Raw genomic sequence first — 18922 nt, 5'->3', positions numbered from 1 at the left:
TTAATTGGGGTTGGTCCTGTTTTGTGCAGGGGGTTGGACTAGATGACCTCCTGAGGTCCCTTCCAACCCTGATATTCTATGATTTTATGTCACTCATGGCTTCCCACCTCTTCTGACTGACAAGTGGCAGAAGGTCCCTCTCCAATCTCACTTTCCCCTGAGGGTTCTGGTGAGATGCAGACCAAAACTGATCCCTTCCTCTCTCCTGTGAGGAAGGGTTTGGGGAAAATCAGCTCCTGATAGGTTTGATCTCTCCCACACGTATTTTGGTTTGTTCATCCCTTTTTCCATTCCTCTGTCTGAGATTTCCTTTCTTTCCGGTATAGGGAGTGACCTATGTCTGGATTCTCTTTGTCTCCCATCAGGTGATGGGATGGTGACTGAGAATGAGGAGGAGAAACCCCAGCAGGAAGATGCTGAGCAAGTAGAACCACATGGAACGTTATCAGGAACGTCCAAAGGGAATGATTCCAGGAGTTGTGCACTCCCAGAAAAAGCAAAAGCCTGTGAGACTGAGCAGAGGCCAGAGGAAAACTTCAGTAGCCACTCAGACCCTATTACATGTGAGAGAATCAACTTGGAAGAGACACGCTACGCATGCCATGAGAGTGGGAAAAGCTTTAATCGGAGCTCAGACCTTCTCACACATCAGAGAACCCACACTGGAGAGAAACCCTACATGTGCTCTGAGTGGGGGAAAAGCTTCAATCAGAGCTCAAACCTTATCACGCATCAGAGAACCCACACAGGAGAGAAATCTTATGGATGCTCTGAGTGCGGGAAACACTTCGTTGACAGTTCAACCCTCGTCTCACATCAGCGAATCCACACAGGAGAGAGACGCCACATATGCTCTGAGTGTGGGAAAAGCTTTAGTCGGCATTCACACCTTATCACACATCAGCGAATCCACACCGGCGAGACGCCCTACACGTGCTCTGAGTGCGGGAAAAGTTTCAATCAGAGCTCGACCCTGATCACCCATCGTAGAATCCACACAGGAGAGACGCGCTACATGTGCTATGAGTGCGGGAAAAGATTCAGTCAGTTGTCTGCCCTGATCACACATCAGCGAATCCACAGAGGAGAGATGCCCTACACGTGCTCTGAGTGTGGGAAAGACTTCAATTACAGCTCTGCCCTGATCACACATCAGCGAATCCACACAGGAGAGAGGCCCTACACATGCTCTGAGTGTGGGAAAACCTTCAATCGGAGCTCTAACCTTATCTCACATAAGAGAATCCATACAGGAGAGAAGCCTTACACGTGCTCTGAGTGTGGGAAAAGCTTCAATCAGAGCTCGACCCTTATCATACATCGTAGAATCCACACAGGAGAGACTCCCTACACATGCTCTGAGTGTGGGAAAAGTTTCAATCAGAGCTCGACCCTTATCACACATCGTAGGATCCACACAGGGGAGATGCCCTACACATGCTCTGAGTGTGGGAAAAGCTTCAATCAGAGGTCTGCCCTGATCACACATCAGAGAATCCACACAGGAGAGATGCCCTACACATGCTCTGAATGTGGGAAAAGCTTCAATCGCAGCTCTGCCCTGATCACACATCAGCGACTCCACACAGGAGAGAGGCCCTACACATGCTCTGAGTGTGGGAAAAGCTTCAATCAGAGCTCAAACCTTATCTCACATCAGAGAATCCATACAGGAGAGAAGCCTTACACATGCTCTGAGTGTAGGAAAAGCTTCAAAAATAGCTCACACCTTATTAGACATCAGAAAATACACATGAGACAGAACTGTAACAAATGCCTTGATTAGGGCTGGGCAAAGATTATTTTTTTAAATCACATTTTCTATTTCTCATAGTGATCTGTGCACCATGGTCTCTCAGCTCGCCCAGATCAGTTGCCTGCTTCTGCCTTTTGCAGCTCACCCTTCTTTGGGATCAGTCCTGTGATCTTTTCTATCAACTCCTTTCCTTTTGAGTTGTAGCAGTGTGTATCCCTCCAACCAGGAATGTTCATCAGCTCCCGGAAGGAGAGAGGTTTCATTCACAACAATGTACACTGAGATAATGTACACTGTGCCTTACATCCACTAGGGCTGTACATGGCGTTGGCTGCTCAAGTCAGTGATCTTGGTGTGAAAAGACAATTCTAGTGGTAGAGCAGAGGCAGCCCAGTTGCAGTGGTTGGCATTAGCTTTCCCCTTGACCTGACCTAAACTCCATCACTTTTCCTAGTCTAAACAAACCCTGAGCATCATGGTTCTACTGTTCCCCCATTTCAAAGCAATTGTTACTCATCAAGATCCCCCTTCGGTAACAAATGGTTTCATTCCCAATTGCTCTGTTGTTGCTTCAGGTTGTTAGAGAGCAGATATTTTTACTACCATTTTCCTTCCTTAAAATATATTGAACTATAAAAAAGAGCAGGGATAGGGAAAAATGTCATTTTCCCCTCTGTAACAACAGAAGAAGATAAGGGAATCCCTCTGATTTACCCTATTCCCCATCACCATCCCAATCACCCCTGTTGTTTAATTGGTTATGTCAATATTTTTTCTAAAGGGCTGGGAAGCGGATTCCCTAGTAAATCATAGAATATCAGGGCTGGAAGGGACCTCAGGAGGTCATCTAGTCCAACCCCCTGCTTAAAGCAGGACTCAATGATTTGGAACTAAGCAAAATACCCATGCATTTGGCTCCCAAAGCAGTTCTGTCCAGGCTGTGAAGGAGGTCGCTCCTGAAGATACCTGCTTCCTAATCAGGTGCATGTTGCCTATTATTTGGGAACTAGAATACCTATCTAGGTAGAGATGGGAAAAATGGAAGTGACATTCCTGTTCAGCTCACCCCTGGGAGATGCTGCAAACGTGTAGAAAATGAAATCCATGTGGAATGTGATAGAGCTGCAGAAAGACACCTATTGTTAATAGATACCTGACATTTGGTGTCTTACAGGGATTCTAAGCAGCACCTGAATTTAGTCCCTAATTTAAATCTGTGCCACCAGATTAAAGGAATAAAAGGGCATATTTGGGGGAGTTATACGTCACTATTGCTACTGGTATGTTGTGTGGTTGGTGAAGAATTCTACACCAGAGAAGTGTAAAATTACTCCAAGTAAGGTCAAGGATTTCACAAAACTCATGTAGAAATTGCAGGTACTAGGGGTTGATTTTCACCCCAGAGATGGACGCTATGGTGACCTGTGGCCCAGGTAAACTGTTTTTAGGTCCCTGCTCCCTTGTTAAATGGCACTGATCACACTCCTAAACAATGCCATGATTACATTGGGCACAACTCTCTTTTACCATTTGGATCCAAAGTTTCATGAAGCAGAGAAAGAAAGAGCTGATTCCTTCAGAGCCATTCCATGCCTATGGGTCCCAATCTGGCTGCCTTGTTGGACAAGAAGCACTTCTATGCTGGGCAAATGATGGTAGCCAATGAGGGAATATATCAAATTCCAAATTCAAATTGTAGGATATATGAATGCTAAATCCAGAGTCTGTAGTTTGGTCTCTTAGTTTTGCTATTAAGTCTAATGCATTTCTATCACTTCTTCTCCTGCTGCTACTTTGAAAGATTAGAAAGTGTGAAAATAGAGCACAGGTGGTTTTTCCTCATGATGCAGCCTTCCCACATAGTGTGAGACCCCTTCCACCCACACTTATGGGAGAAGATCCAGGGAGAAATGAACTCTCAGAAATGGAAGGCTCCTAGCTTATGGTAGAATGTGACTTCACACAAAGCTGACTGGGTGGAAATGGGAATCAAGAGAAAGCTGCCCTATAGGTTTATATTTTGTAATCTTTGAATAAGTTGTTACCAGCAACAATGAAATTTAACATGAAGTTAATAAGTGTAATGTAAGAGGCTGATCATGTGATAACCTGAATTCTATTGTAACACTACAAGTTTTCTTCTAGTTCTCTCCCTGCCCCCTCCTACTACATAGGAAATGGTGGCTAATCCTGAAGTTAAAACCTCACTCCAAAGGAATTAGAGTGGGGGAATATGTGAGAGAAATAGCATGCATGAGAATAGAGACCCAGTATAGACTGTAATTATTTCTATTTAAAATGGAATTTATTATAATAAATTTTAAAATAAATCTTTCCTGAAGAGGAAAATTACTTGAGACAAGATGTGGAGCCTTTTACCCAGTTAGAGGGTAACAGCCACAGAGTCCCCCAGGGCTCTCGTTTGCAAAGCAAAGATGTCACATCAGGCAGGAGATGTCAAGATCTAAGCTGGTGATGGGTGTGTGATGGGAGATTTTCTGGGTTATTTTTTTGGTTTGGTTTTTTAATTTAATTTTAATTTTGCAACCAGTTACTTTTATAGGTGCTGAAGACCCTTTTCCTTTTGAGAACAGCTATTTAACCATCAGGCCTGGCTCTGGAAACCTCCCCAAAGCTGGCCTTGTGTGTCTTTTATGTTTGTTATCTTTGGGGTTCACACATCCACTCTACATGCGGTTCACAGCAACAGATACTTTGAGAAACCTGCTGGGTGAAGCAGGCCTTTTCCAAACTGACATTGGCCGAAAGTCTGCCTCAATTCAGCTGGATTGAGACAGGTCTGTATCAAAGGCGTGGTTCACACCTGATTTGTCCAGAGACCTCGGGGGAAGGGCTGGTACGATAGGATAAGTAGGAACTGATCACAATAATGTTAAAGGAAAGGGTGACAGACCTTCACCTTGTAGGTCAGCAAGCCTGTTCTTTTCATTCCCTCTGAAGCATCTGGCACTGGTCACTCTCAGGCAACACGCTGGGCTAGATGGACCATTGGTCTGACCCAGTATGACCAGTCTTGCGTTCTTGTGTAAGCCATGTAGGGCCTTGTCTACACTGGCAAGTTTCTGCGCAGTAAAGTAGCTTTCTGCAGTGTAACTCCCAAGGTGTACACACTGCCAAGCCACTTAGTGCGCAGAAACTGCAATTGCAGCTCTGTAAAAAAAAAAAGCCACCCCGATGAGAGGTGTAGAGCTTTCTGTGCCAGGACTACAGCGCCGCGGTGCAAGTGTAGACGCTCTGGTTGATTACAGTGCTGCGATTGGCCTCCGGAAGGTGTCCCACAGTCCCTGTTCTCGCCTCTCTGGTCATCGGTTTGAACTCTACTGCACTGACCGCAGGCTACCAACTGTGAACCCCACCCCTTAAATTCCTTGGGAATTTTGAAAGTCCCCTTCCGTTTGCTTGGTGACACATGCACTGGTCTCAGCGCATCTTTCCAGGTGACCTTGCTTGGAGCAATGCTGAGCGGCTGGGCCTCATCAGCATTGGGGAGAGGAGGCTGTCCCCTTCCAGCTGTGCTCCAGTTGTAGGAATGATACCGATGGACAGATTTCACGATGCATGAGAGAAAGGGGCCATGACCAGGACACACTGCAATGTAGGGTCAAAGTGAAGGAGCTGTGGAACGCCTGCTCCATGGCATGGGAGGCAAACCGCCGCTCCGGTGCTGCACCCATGAGCTCCTGGTTCTACAAAGAGCTGGATGTGGTAATCAGTGGTGACCCCACCGCCACTGTGAAGGCCACTGTGGATACTTCAGTGGCTCACATGCCAGTCGAGAGTGGACCAAGCCAGGAGGAGGAAATCCTGGATAAGGATGTGGAGGCGGAGGGATCCCCAGAGGCAGAGGATGAGTCAGAGGTCAGATATGCATGCAGCCAGGAGCTCTTCTTTACCCCCGAGAAGGATAGCCAGCCACAGCTGTCAGAGCTTGGTGAAGCGCAAACAGGAGAGGAGGCCCCTGGTAAGTGGCTTTGATCTTGGGAATCGAAGTGAGTTCTTGGGAGCAGGAGGGTTGCAGAAAGCAGGCTTGTGTCTGTATGATGTGTGTACCACCCAGTCTGAGTGGAGGAACAGGGTGATAATTGATTCCCTCTCTTTATGGGAATCTGTGCCAGAGATCTCCATGAAACTGTTATGGAGATACAGGGCAATCCGCTGCTGCAGGATCTTTGGCAGAGCTGCTTCATTTCTTGCCCCATTAAGGGTAACTTTCCTGCACTACTCTGCCACCACGGGAGGGGTGGGGGGGACCATTGCTGCACATAGGTGAGCTACATAAGGAACAGGGTGTACGCCACAGTCTTGGAGAAGACTCTTGATTCTCCGCTCACCCTCAGCAGCGAGATATCTTCCATAATGAACACAGCCTGTGGAAAATGTGGGCACAGGAATGATTGTACGGCCCTCCCGCCCCCCCACAGTGCTGTCTCTCCCCAAGACCCACGTGCCCAGTGTACAGTACGGTCTGGAACAGTGATTTCCCCTGCCCCTGCTGTTACCATTTTGGGGGTCTTGTGGCTCATGGGTGCTTGCCTGGGTTAGCCAGTTAGGGACAGGTATGTGAATCCTGGCTGTGTTTTAAATCACTGCATCAGTGGTCTGTGTGTTGCAAACAATACTGCTTCTGTAAAATGTGCATTTTGGCTTCACAGATATGCCCTTGGGAGCCCAGCCTCCCTCTTTGTTCTCACCGGCTGAATGGCTGCTGAGAATTAGAAAGCGGCCATGAAGAACTAAAGAGAACTTTCTGCATGAGGTCATGGTGCACTCCGCGGCTGAAAAACAAGAATTAAAGGAGTGACCGGACAGCGAGAAAAGGGACCGAAAGGAGAATGCGGTGCGCCAGAACGAAGCCATGGAGCGGCTTTTAAACATTATGGAGTCCCAAGCGGTCATGCTCCAGGCACTACCCGCACTGGAAACCGAGGAGCTCTGTGACCGCCCTCCCCTGCATCCGCTGTCGCAAAACTCTTTCCCATGCACCCCCCAGACACCGCCAACACACTCTTAGCAACCTCCTGGCTGCAGTCTGTACCCGCTGCATTCCACTCCTGCCCCATCACAGTCCAGCCCTGCGGGCGCCCCGTACCCAGTGCACTCAACACCTCTCCCGCTGTAGTTTATTCCTGATGAAGTACGGTACCCGCTGCACTGTACTCCAAAGGATACGGTTGCATATGATACCTGGGCATACACAAATCTTTAACCGTCCCTGGACCCCACCTCCTCATGGGACCCTCTCTTTCCCCATCCCCCACAGTGCTGATGTGGTGGTGGTGTTTTTCCCTCTCCTCCGGTGGTTGCTTTTTAATAAAAGAATAGTTTTGGTTTGAAAGGAATCTTTATTCCATTAATGGAAAGCAAACAGAGCCTTGCAAAGAAACACGCAATTTTCTTAAACCTTTATAGTGTATCTATCACAATCACTTCTTAGCATTACAAGCACTGCACTCCCGTGCATACCAACAAATGTTAGTGGCTTTCAGCTTCAAATTGCTGCCTCAAGGCATCTCTGATCCTTATGGCCCCACGCTGTGCCCCTGTAATAGCCCTGGTCTCTGGCTGTTCAAACTCAACCTCCAGGTTCTGAGCCTCAGAGGTCCAGCCCTGAGTGAAGCTTTCACCCTTCCCTTCACAAATATTATGTGGCTTACAGCATGCAGCTATAAGTATAGGATTATCATCAGCCAAGTATAGCCTTCCATATAGGCAGCGCCAGCAGGCCTTTAAATGGTGAAAAGCACACTCAACAGTCATTCTGCACTTGCTCAGCCTGTTGTTGAACCACTCCTTGCTGCTGTCAAGATGCCCCGTGTACGGCTTCATAAGCCACGGCATTAAGGGGTAAGCAGGGTCTCCCAGGATCACAATGGGAATTTTGACTTCCCCTACAGTGATCTTCTGGTCCAGGAAGAAAGTCCCTGCTTTCAGCTTCCTGAATAGGCCAATGTTCGGAAAGATGCGTGTGTCATGCCCCTTTCCAGATCAGTCTGCGTTAATGTCCGTGAAATGCCCGCGGTCATCCACCAGTGCCTGGAGAACCATAGAAAAATACCCCTTTTGATTAATGTACTTAGTGGCTAGGTAGTCAGGTGCCAGAATTGGAATGTGTGTGCTATCTATCCCCCTCCACAGTTTGGGAAGCCATCCACAATGTCATACATGTTCCCCATAGTCTGTCTTTCAGAGCAGGATGAAATTTATGGCCCTGCACACTTGTCAACACACGTCCAATGGCCAACTTTCCCACTCCAAACTGGTTAGCGACTGATTGGTAGGAGTTTGGAGTAGCCAGCTTCCACAGTGCAATTACCATGCTCTTCTTCAATGACAGGGCAGCTCTCGTTCTCGTGTCCTTGTGCTCCAGAGCTGGGGTGAGCTCATCACACGGTCCCATGAAGGTGGCTTTCCTCATCCGAAAGCTCTGCAGCCACTGCTCGTCATCCCAGATGTGCGTGACGATGTGATCCCACCACTCTGTGCTTGTTTCCCGAGCCCGAAAGCTGCGTTCCACTGTGGACAGCACCTCCATGAATGCCACAAGCAATCTCATCTCGTAGCTACTACACATGGCAAAATCAATGTCGAACTCCTCTTACCTTTGTAGTTTTAGGAATAACTCCACTGCCACTTGTGATGTGTTAGTAAGTGTGGGATCCATTCCTACAGACCAAATAGGCAGAGCGCGCAGTACACAAATCATTGAAAGATGGCACCAAATGCGGACAGAAGCACAGGGATTGCTAAGATGGGAAGCAATGCATCACGGGACATTCACGGAGGCGCTGACCACAATGGAATGCCGCATTTGGGCTCAGGAAACACCTCCCTCCACCTTCCCACAACTCTTAGCGGGAGAAGAGAAAGAGGTGCTCAGTGGGATAGCCGCCCAGAGTGCACCGCTCCATGTACCGCTATAGTGCCGCAAGTGTGAACACACTATTGCGCAGGCAGCTGACAGTGTGAACACACAATAGCGGTTTCCCTTTAGTGCTCTCTGAGCAGCACTGTAACTCCCAGCTCTGTAACTCTGCCTGTGTAGACGTAGCCTCAGAGAGACTGACTGCCAGGATCCCAGCACTGATCCCCTCTGGGGAATGAATCACAACGTCGACAGGCTATGCAGCCTTCACTAGTCTCCCTGTACCTGAAAAGCCTGATAGCCCAACGTGCTGGACCATCTATTGCATTACCTGGTTCCTAAACTGCAGCTACGGTTCCTGCTCCAGGTGACTCCAAAGACCGAGAGGTGCAGAGATCCAACCCCTTATAAACTTAGAAACATTTTGTTCTTTTTTCTATTTTTTGTCTGATTCTTTTTATGAACTTGGAGTCCTCCCAGCCTATCTATTAGATTGGGGGGAGGGTGGTGTGCGTGTGTGTGAGAGAGAGACTAACTAATGTCTCTCTAAGGTCTGTATGTGTTTTGGGGCGAGAGGGCGAGTTGAAGTATTAGCTACACAATAGTGAAATCTAAGGAGAAAACTAATTAGCTTTGAGGTTGTAGGCTAAATATAAGCAATAATTTCGTTTTGGTATTGAAATATTCAGCTGGCTAAATCTGGGTTGCATTGCCTGGGTAAAAATCTCTGATTGGGGTTTTGGCATCACTAAATATGCACCTGCCTCCTTGGGTTGCTCTTTTAGGATTTATAAGCGTTGATTTTCTGCTGTATTAATCTGGTGGTTTGATTAAATTGATGACTTGATTCCAACATAATATCCTTGTTGACTCATTGATTTACTGATTTGACCTGAACTTTATCACTGCATTTTTTAACTCTTAGCTGAGTGGTGTCCACAGTCATTTAGCCTTAGTGATGGGAGCTCTTGGATTTATTTGTTCATGTTAATAAAGCATGTAACTTGGATATCGAGTCATTTCTTTCAATAAGCAACCGGGGCTGGAACTTGTATTTGTATATTTCCCTTTAATTCACTCTCCATTTTCTTCATTTCATACTCTTCTAAGTTAAGGAATGTGCAGCAACCAAAATGGACACAAACCTGTTGCTGCCCCATTCTGTGCCCATCCAGCAGGAGTATAGAAGAAACATCTCCTGGAGAAAGGACTGTAACACTGGACTGTAAATACAGATGCATGTTCCCAAGGTTTCCTGTCTTTCTCAAATCGTGGCATAAGGGTGACACCTGCAGCTGCTTGTAATCACGACTGGCAGGAAGGAGACACCTACGTGCATTCCATTGGGAGTAAGGGGGATCTGGGAGACTTTGGATACTGGGGGATATTTACCCAGAGCACAGGAGCAATCTACTCAGGGGCGATGCAGGAGAAAAGAGCTGTGCACTGCTTTCCCCACTTATTTCTTCTTATCCGCTTTCGGTCTCTCTCTCCTCTTTCCCCTTCTTCCCGTTCCCCCCCACGCTCTGGCAGGGAGACTTAGTCACTTCCCTGTTCCCAGGGGTGCTCGCTCTCCCATAGCTGGATTGGCCCCTGCAAGTGCTAATAGGAGCAAGAGCCTGGGTCCCAGTCAGTCCCTGCAGCGGCTCTGGGACACACAAAGGCAAGAGGAGGAGCAGAGATGGGGCTAGTTCCCACCTCAGAAAGTCCCTGGCCTGATGAGGGCAGCAGCTGCAGCCTGGGTTGGGCTTGAAGGGGCCGGAGGAGTGGGGGGCTGATAGGTAGGAAGCAAGAAAAACAAGGAAAAGAGCCGTGGGGCAGATCCCGGAGGCGGGGCTCTTTAAGGTGCGAGACACTGAAGGTACTGCTGCCTCCAGTGTGAGCTGGGAGCCCGGGCTGAGCTCCAGGCTGCGGCTGCGGCCCCAGTGGGGCTGGTCCAGGGACAGACTTTCACTGAAGCATTTTCTGTGCCCATCTGAGGTGGGGACTTTCTCCAGCTGGACCCAGTCCCAGGCTCTGCTGCCCGCGGCCAGGAGCTGCAGGGGCCAGAGAGACTCAGTGGCCAGTGCTGGGTGGGCAGGACAGAGACTCCGCACAAAGGCTCTGGGAGCAGCAGGTCTCACAGCCCCTGGGGATCTAATCCCAGCCAGGGAACATGCCTGGGCGGGGCCTGGACAGTGATGGAGCCACTGCCCGCACGCGGCCTCAGGTGTCGTGTGAGAAACTGCCCTCTGTAGGAATTTGCTACTTCGGGTGCACTGAGCACAGTAGCATCTGCTGAAGCCACTTCCCTTCACCCTGCCCTGACTTGGCATCAGAGTCTGTGGACTCCTATTTACAGGGATTTAAAAAGGGCAAAGGGGGCAAATCAGAAGAGGGGATGGCCAGGATCTAAGGAGGGGGTGTCATAAGCATAGGAGTAGCCTAAATTTCTCCTTACCTGTAATGGGTTAAGGAGCCACAGTAATTCCAGCTCCAATTAGTATAAATTCATAGTCCAGAGGTTTGAGCAGGAAAGAGGCAAAATGGAGATGTTTCCAGGGTCTTTTATAGCTTCTGCCAAATGAAAGGAAAGCCATTGTTCTAGTTTGAGGAAAATTACAAGTAAGAAGGTGGGGTTTGGAGTCACGTGGGCAAGTCTCATGTTTATGCATGGTTTGCTTAGGCCTTGTATACTCTCCCAAGTTTTGTCGCCAAAACTGCCCTATGTCGACAAACTGCAAGTGTAGACACCACGCTTTGTTTCATCGCTTTAATTGACCTTCAGGAGCTGTCCCACAATGCCCATCCTGATGGCTCTGGTCAGCAGTTTGAACTCCACTGCCCTGCAGCCAGGTAAACAACCATCCGCCCCCTCCCTCTTAGAAGCCCCAGGAATTTCTGAACTTCCGTTTCCTGTTTGCTCGGTGTGGAGAGGTCTCATCACTTCTTCCCAGGTGACCATGGCAGATTATTGCAGCAAACGCTGTCCTGCCTGAACCACTGCGGAGCTGTTGGATCTGCTCAGTGTATGGGGAGAGGAGGCTGTGCAGTTCCAGCAGCGCTTGAGCCATAGGGATTGGGATACCTACTGGCAGATTTCTTGAGGCTTGTGTGAAAAGGGTTATGATAAGGACACACTGCAGTGCAGAGTGAAGATAAAGGAGCTGAAGCAGACGTACCATAAGGCGAGGGAGTCAAACCGTCCTTCAGGTGCTGCACCTAAGACCTGCCGGTTCTATAAGGAGCTGGATGCTGTCCTCGGTGGCGAACCCACCTCCATCATGAAGAGGCCTGTGGGTACTTCGGAGGGCACAGAAGCGGCAGAAAGGGGACTTAACCCAGACGATGAAGTCTTGGATGAAGAGGTGGAGTTAGATGAGGATGTGCAGCTCCTGGCGGAGTCGCCCGGTGGGGCAGGAAGCCTGGAACTGTTCTCCACTCCAGAGGTGTCTAGCCAGTCTCAGCAGTTGCTCTCCAGGGAGCAAGAAGCAGAAGAGGAAACGCCTGGTAAGTGGCTGTGGCCTGTGTAGTGCGGAGGTGGGTTCAGGGTTTAGAAATGTGGGAGGCTGGCTGTGTGTCTGTGAGCTGGACGTTTCCCTGTGTAGCTAATCGGTACTGTGCAACAGGGTGTTGATGCACACCGAGATCTCACGGGAATCCTCCAGAGAGATCTCCAGGAAAGTTTCCCGGAGGTAATCGGCAATCCTGTGCCAAAGGTTCTTTGGCAGAGCAGCTTTGTTCCTTCCCCCACTGTAGGAAACTTTCCTGTCTCATATGCACTTTTCATAGACGAGTCCCTTCAGTATTATTAGGTCAATACCATCTAGTCCTGGTGACTTATTAATGTTTAAATTATCAATTTGTTCCAAAACCTCCTCTATCAGCACCTCACTCTGGGAGTTTTCCTCAGATTTGCCAGCTACAAAGAACAGCTTAGGTGTAGGAAAGTCCCCCACCTCCTCTGCAGGGAAGATTGATGCAAATGATTCATTCAGCTCCCCTGCAATAGCCTTGGCTTCATTGTGAGCTTGTTCAGCACCTCAATCATCCAGCGGGCCCACTGATTGTCTGGCAGGCTTCCTGATGCTGATGCACTTCAAAAAATTGGTGTTAGTTTCAGTGACTTTTGCTAGTTGCTCTCATTCTTTTTTTGGCCTGCCCAAGTATACTTTTACACTTGATTTGCTGAGTTTACGCTCCTTTCTATATTCCTAAGTAGGGTTTGACTTCCAATTTTTTAAGGATGCCTTTTTTGCCTTAGCCGTGGTGGTATTTTTCAATCCTCTTACTGTTTTTTCCCCCTTTCGGGATACACATTCATTTTGAGCCTCTATTATGGAGTTTTTTAAAAGTTTCCATGCAGCTTGCAGGTATTTCACTTTTGTGAGGGTTTCTTTTAATTTCCCTGTAACCAGCTCTCTCAATTTGGTGTAGTTCCCCTTTCTGAAGTTAAATGCTACCACAGTGGGCTTCTTTGGTATCTCCCCCCTCACAAGCACGTTCCATTTAATTACATTATGGTCTCTATTACCAAGTGGTTCAGCTGCATTCCCCTCTTGGACCCGATCCCGTGTGCCATTTAGGACTAAATCAAGACTTGCCTCTCCCCTTATAGGTTCCAGGGCTAGCTTATGTAGCCATTAATGGTTCCTAAAACTTTCATCTCTGCATCCCGTCCTGAGGGGACATGTACCTAGTAAATATGGGGATAGTTGAAATCCCCAATTATTGAATTCTCTATTTTATAGCCTCTCTAATCTCCTTATATTCACATATCTATTCAGGGGACACCATCATAGGGCCTAATCACATCAGCCACACTATCAGAGGCTCGTTCACCTGCACATCTACAAATGTGCTATATGCCATCATGTGCCAGCAACGCCCCTCTGCCATGTACACTGGTCAAACTGGACAGTCTCTACGTAAAAGAATAAATGGACACAAATCAGATGTCAAGAATTATAACATTCATAAACCAGTCGGAGAACACTTCAATCTCTCTGGTCACTCGATCTCTGACCTAAAAGTCGCAATATTACAACAAAAAGACTTCAAAACCAGACTCCAAGGAGAGACTGCTGAATTGGAATTAATTTGGAAACTGGATACAATTAACTTAGGCTTGAATAGAGACTGGGAGCGGATGAGTCATTACACAAAGTAAAACTATTTCCCCATGTTTATTCCTCCCCCCCCACTGTTCCTCAGACATTCTTGTTAACTGCTGGAAATGGCCCACCTTGATTATCACTACAAAAGGTTTTCTTTTCCTGCCCCCCCCCCCCCCGGCTCTCCTGCTGGTAATAGCTCATCTTAAGTGATCACCCTCCTTACAGTGTGTAGGATAACACCCATTTTTTCATGTTCTGTGTGTATATAAATCTCCCCACTGTATTTTCCACTGAATGCAGCCGATGAAGTGAGCTGTAGCTCATGAAAGCTTATGCTCAAATAAATTGGTTCGTCTCTAAGGTGCCACAAGTCCTCCTTTTCTTTTTGCGAATACAGACTAACATGGCTGCTACTCTGAAACATGTCCCATTGAGTATCCTCATCCCACCAAGTTCAGTCAAACCTGTGTTTATCCATCTCCCCATTTAAAACCAGGCATTCAAGGACACTCATTTGAGAATTTAGCCTTAGAATCATAGAATATCAGGGTTGGAAGGGACCTCAGGAGACCATCTAGTCCCACCCCCTGCTCAAAGCAGGACCAATCCCCAATTTTTGCCCCAGATCCCTAAATGGCCCCCTCAAGGATTGAACTCACAACCCTGGGTTTAGCAGGCCAATGCTCAAACCACTGAGCTATCCCTCCCCCCAAAAACTAAGAAATACAGGACTAGAGAATTCTTTTAGAAATCTGGTATTTAGACATTTTATTTAAACCCGGGGCGGGGGGGAGGAAGAGGGCAGGGTCTGAATTCCTGAAACAGTTTTTGTTTGCAGGAAGCAACTTGGTTTGGTCTGTCATTGAACCAAAGGGGGATGGTTGTTTGTTAAGGAGGGGAGAAGACTAAATGCATCCGATGAGGATGGGATTCGAATCCACGTGTGCAGAGCACAATGGATTAGCAGTCCATCGCCTTAACCACTCGGCCACCTCATCTGAGCTAAAAATAAACCAAACATTGTACTACAAGGATGACTCCAACAGCCCCTTTCTTCCTCCACTGGGTGTTGAATGACCTGCTGGGATTTGGGACATTAATTCTCTCATTCCATTGATAAACTGATACAACGTGACTGAAATTAAACCAATTCCCGGCCAAGAAAAGAGCACATCCCTGCATTGGCCGGGAATCGAACCCGGGTCAACTGCTTGGAAGGCAGCTATGCTCACCACTATACCACCAATGCCTCTTGCATTTGTACAGAACAACCTATCACATCTGTCAATATTGAGTTGTCTGCCTTCATGCGATGGAATTGAATAGGACTCTTTGTCATTTGACAGTTTCTCTTCAGCTACTACCTCTGCTTTATGAACTTCTGTCCTCTCCTCTTTACTCGGATATACAGAATCCCCATTCAGCGATCCTCCCCTAAGGGATGGCTCTGTCCAAACCATGTGTTCCTTCACTCCTATTGTCGTTCCTCAGCCCTTAGTTTAATAGCCCCTTTATGAACTTTTTAATTTTACACGCCAGAAGTCTGGTTCCATTTTGGTTTAGGCGGACCCCATCCTTCCTGTATAGGTTCCTCCTTTCCCAAGAGGCTCCGCAGTTCCTAATAAACCTAAAACCCTCCTCCCTACACCATCATCAAATGATGAGCCAAAGGGATTGACACTCACCTGTGCAGCGTCCAGCCATCCGCCGTCCCAGGAACGGGTCGGTTCAAGACGACATGCCACGGCCATTAAACCTGAGCTGTATCCCGCATTTGAGTCCGAGCCCTGTCACTGACAACGTGCGTCGCGGATTTTCCTTACCCTCTGCAGGCGTTTCTCTGCGAAGTCTTGCCTTGGCACCAACCTTTGTCGCAGGAACACGGTTTTCAAGGCCCTCAGATTTACGTGGAGATATTGGACGGGTCGCTACTTCGGAGCTTTGCGAGCACTGCTCTGTCCACGACAGGTGAGAAACCCACTTCCCTGCCGGAGGGAGGGCGCTGGCAGCAGCTCCAGTGTAGACAGAGGGTTCAGGGTGGCAGCCGTGTTAGTCCCTAGCCGGTTTCCCAGGGCTCTGGGGAGCGCAGGGAGATGGGGCCGGGTGGCCAGTGCGGGCTGCAGAGCCTTGCGGGAAGACACACATCGCCTCCCTGCCTGAGGCAGCTCGCGGGCACGGGCTGACATGGGGACGCGGTGGCAGGGGCCAAAAAGGGCCGCTGGAAAGAAATCCAGGACGTTAAACGGCCGCAAGCTACAGGGGAGCCCCAGCCCCGCACTGCCGCCGCCTGCCCTTCCGGCGGGGGGGGGGCCGGTGGGACCCGGGGCGGCACGGCACGCCGGGCGAGGCGGACCTGGGGGGGTGGGGGCGAGACGCGGACGGGGGGGGGGGGGTCGGACCCGGGGGGGGTGGGACGCGGAGGGGGCGGGGCCGGGAGGATGGTTGGACCCGGGGGTGGGGGGAGCGGGGCCGGGGCGCGGTTGGACCCGGGGGCGGGGCCGGGGGGACGGTTGGACACGGGGGGGGGGCGGGACGCGCAGGGGGCGGGGCCGGGGGGCGGTTGGACGCGGAGGGGGCGGGGCCGGTCGGACGGTTGGACCCGGGGGCGGGGCCGGGGAGGCGGTTGGACACGGGGGGGCGGTTGGACCCGGGGCGGGGCCGGGGGGGCGGTTTGACGCGGAGGGGGCGGGGCCGGGGGGGCGGTTGGACCCGGGGGCGGGGCCGGGGGGGGGCGGGACGCGGAGGGGGCGGTGCCGGGAGGAGGGTTGGACGCGGGGGCGGGGCCGGGGGGCGGTTGGAACCGGGTGGGGCGGGACGCGGAGGGGGCGGGGCCGAGAGGACGGTTGGACGCGGGGGCGGGGCCGGGGGGCGGTTGGTTCGATCCCCAGCGGGCGGGACGCGCGGACACGAGAGTTCGCCTGAAGCGCGGGAAGGCGCCGGCGGGGCCGGGGGGGCGGGGTCAGGCTGACCCCGGGGCCCGCCCTGCCCTGGGCCGGAGGAGGCGGAAGCGGCCCCCGGGGCAGGCTGGGAGATGTAGTGCCTGACTCTCCCGGGAGCGGAAGTGACGTCGGCTGGGGGAGGCGGAGCCGGGCTGGGCTCGCGCGGGGCCGGGGAGCGGTTGGGGCCGTTGGAGCTCTGGGCATGCGCAGATCGCGGGGCTGGGGTGAGACCTTCGTTAACCCCCCCGTGCCCGGCCCGGGCTCCGCTGCAGCCTCCAGGTACCGGAGCGAGCCCCGGGGGCGGGGGCGGGCGGTGACCGGCCTCTCCAGCGCCGGGATCTGCCCCCCGGGGGGGCCGGGCGGGGGAAGACCGGGGGGGGCAGGAAAAGGGGGGTGGGGGGAGACCGGGGGCGGAGGGGGAAATCTCGGACGTGGCCGGAGGAGCCGGGTCCCCCCGGGGAGCGGGGAGGGAAACGGGGGGCTGAGATCCCCTGGGATTTACCGCTGCCCCCTCTCCGGGGCCCCCGCCCCGCTCCCGCCCTGCCCCCTTTCTCTCCCCACAGCAGCGAGCAGCAGCCCGGGTGACCCCCCCCTTCCCCCACCTCCCTGAGACGGGCTCTGCCCCCCCCGTACCCCGTTTCCTCCCCCCTTCGCCCGTGGCCAGTTCAGGTCTCCGGTCTGGGGTCCCCCCCCCCATTTTCCCTGCAGGGACGTGTCCTTCGTGCCCCGTTTTCTCCTCCCTCCTGAAATACCGACAGCGAATCCTTGGCAGTCTCCCCGCTTTCCCCCCGGTGCCGGACTGAGATCAGGGCCCCCCCGTGTGCCGGGCCCTGCCCAGACCCCGACCGAGTTTGGGGCCCTCGTTGCGCCAGGGACTGCCCGCACCCCGACAGAGCAGGGACCTTGTTGGGCCCGGGGCTACGGGGACCCTGGCTGAGCGCCGGGCCCATCACTAACCCCTATCTGAACTGTTTAATGGGTGGTTTCAGAGGAGCAGCCGTGTTAGTCTGTATCTGCAAAAAGAACAGGAGGACTTGTGGCACCTTAGAGACTAACCAATTTATTAGAGTTTATGCTTCCGTGGGCTACAGCCCAACCCTTTGCTATTTGCCATGATGTTTGGGAGAAGGAAAATTAATCCTACTGTTTTCTCAGGCCAAAAGGCTGCAGGAAATGTATAAAAACCTTGGGACAGGATCCTTCTTCATCTCAGATCTGCTTTGGCTTTCAAGAGGGGGAAACCTTAAGCCATAAGGATTGAGATCCCCAGTCACTGACTGGAGTCGCCCTGAATATGGACATCGGACTAGAACCGATGGACTGTTTCTAAACGGACGTTTGGCAACTACAAGCTCCTCTCTGCGATGTATCTGGACCTCAAGAAGTTGAGCTCAAGTCTGTATGTATATTGATCTTTTAACCAACACGCTCTCTTTTCTTTTTTAATACATTTTAGTTTAGTTAACAAGAATTGACTATCAGTGTATATTTTGGGTAAGATCTAAGTTATCATTGGACCTGGGTATGGGGCTGATCCTTTGGGGTTGGAAGAACCTTTTCTTTGATATGATGAAATAAGATTTTCAGTAACCATCATCATATATTTGACATGTGTGTCTGGATGGAGGCCTGAGGCTGGATACTTTAAGGGAACTATGTTGTTTGAACTTCTGAGTAACCAGGGAGGTACTATGGAAGCTGTCATGTGCTGGCTGGGTCTATCTAAGTATTGGAATATCCACCAGCTTTTGGGGTTTGTCTGCCCCGTTCTGCTTGCTGTTCACCCTAATTGAGTGACCTCAGCTGGCTCCCATGGGCAGCATCATCACACCCTTACGCCAGGGGTTCTCAACCTTCTTCTTTCTGAGGCCCCCCCAACATGGTATAAAAACTCCCCAGCCCACGTGGGCCACAATAACTGGTTTTCCGCATACAAAAGTGAGGGCTGGTGTTAGGGGATAGCAAGCAGGACAACTGCCTGGGGCCCCACGCCACAGGGAGCCCCACAAAGCTACATTGCTTAGGCTTTGGCCCCCACCCCGGGTGGTGGGGCTCAGGGCCCTGGACTTCAGCCCCATGCGTTGGGACTTCAGCTTTCTGCCCTGGGCATCGGCGAGTCTAATGCTGGCCTTGCTTGGCAGCCCCCCTGAAACTTGCTCACGGCCCCACAGCGGGCCCCAGACCCATGGTTGAGAACCACTGCCTTACGCCATGAATCACAGCAATGTTCAGGTTACTGCCGGTCCCA

At 50.9% G+C, this 18922-nt stretch overlaps 2 protein-coding genes, 1 long non-coding RNA gene and 2 other non-coding genes across 37 annotated transcripts in view; 1 reads left to right on the top strand and 4 right to left on the bottom strand.

The window, feature by feature from the left end:
* LOC102934530 (zinc finger protein OZF) overlaps positions 1–18922 on the top strand; it is a 1287564-nt gene that overhangs the window by 768649 nt on the left and 499993 nt on the right. For 13 of the 30 annotated variants that reach the window (XM_043537275.1, XM_043537293.1, XM_043537292.1 and 10 more), the window contains one exon: positions 327–9648. The exons of 6 other annotated variants lie outside the window; for them this stretch is intronic. In XM_043537275.1, the coding sequence (XP_043393210.1) occupies positions 327–1786 (1460 nt within the window). In that variant the 3' untranslated portion in view covers positions 1787–9648. Of the gene's footprint in view, positions 1–326; positions 9649–17842; positions 18074–18922 lie in introns of those variants that run through there. 11 more of the 30 variants (XM_043537297.1, XM_043537296.1, XM_043537276.1 and 8 more) reach the window with 5 other exon arrangements.
* Positions 1–18922, bottom strand: part of LOC102930400 (zinc finger protein 501) — a 1110025-nt gene that overhangs the window by 740766 nt on the left and 350337 nt on the right. The gene's annotated exons all lie outside the window — the stretch shown is intronic.
* The window catches only part of LOC122463960, a 45786-nt gene that overhangs the window by 4279 nt on the left and 22585 nt on the right, over positions 1–18922 (bottom strand). The window contains exon 3 of one of the 2 annotated variants that reach the window (XR_006287759.1): positions 15421–15953. This is a non-coding gene — a long non-coding RNA (uncharacterized LOC122463960). Of the gene's footprint in view, positions 1–15420; positions 16094–18922 lie in introns of those variants that run through there. The other variant, XR_006287758.1, reaches the window with a different exon arrangement.
* Positions 14652–14733, bottom strand: TRNAS-GCU. Its single transcript has one exon. It is a non-coding gene; the product is annotated as a tRNA-Ser (tRNA).
* On the bottom strand, positions 14913–14984 carry TRNAG-UCC. The gene has a single exon. It is a non-coding gene; the product is annotated as a tRNA-Gly (tRNA).

This window comes from Chelonia mydas, chromosome 28 (genome assembly GCF_015237465.2).
Source record: "Chelonia mydas isolate rCheMyd1 chromosome 28, rCheMyd1.pri.v2, whole genome shotgun sequence".
Classification (NCBI taxonomy): Eukaryota; Metazoa; Chordata; order Testudines; family Cheloniidae; genus Chelonia; species Chelonia mydas.
This window is presented reverse-complemented; position numbering and strand designations above follow the sequence as displayed.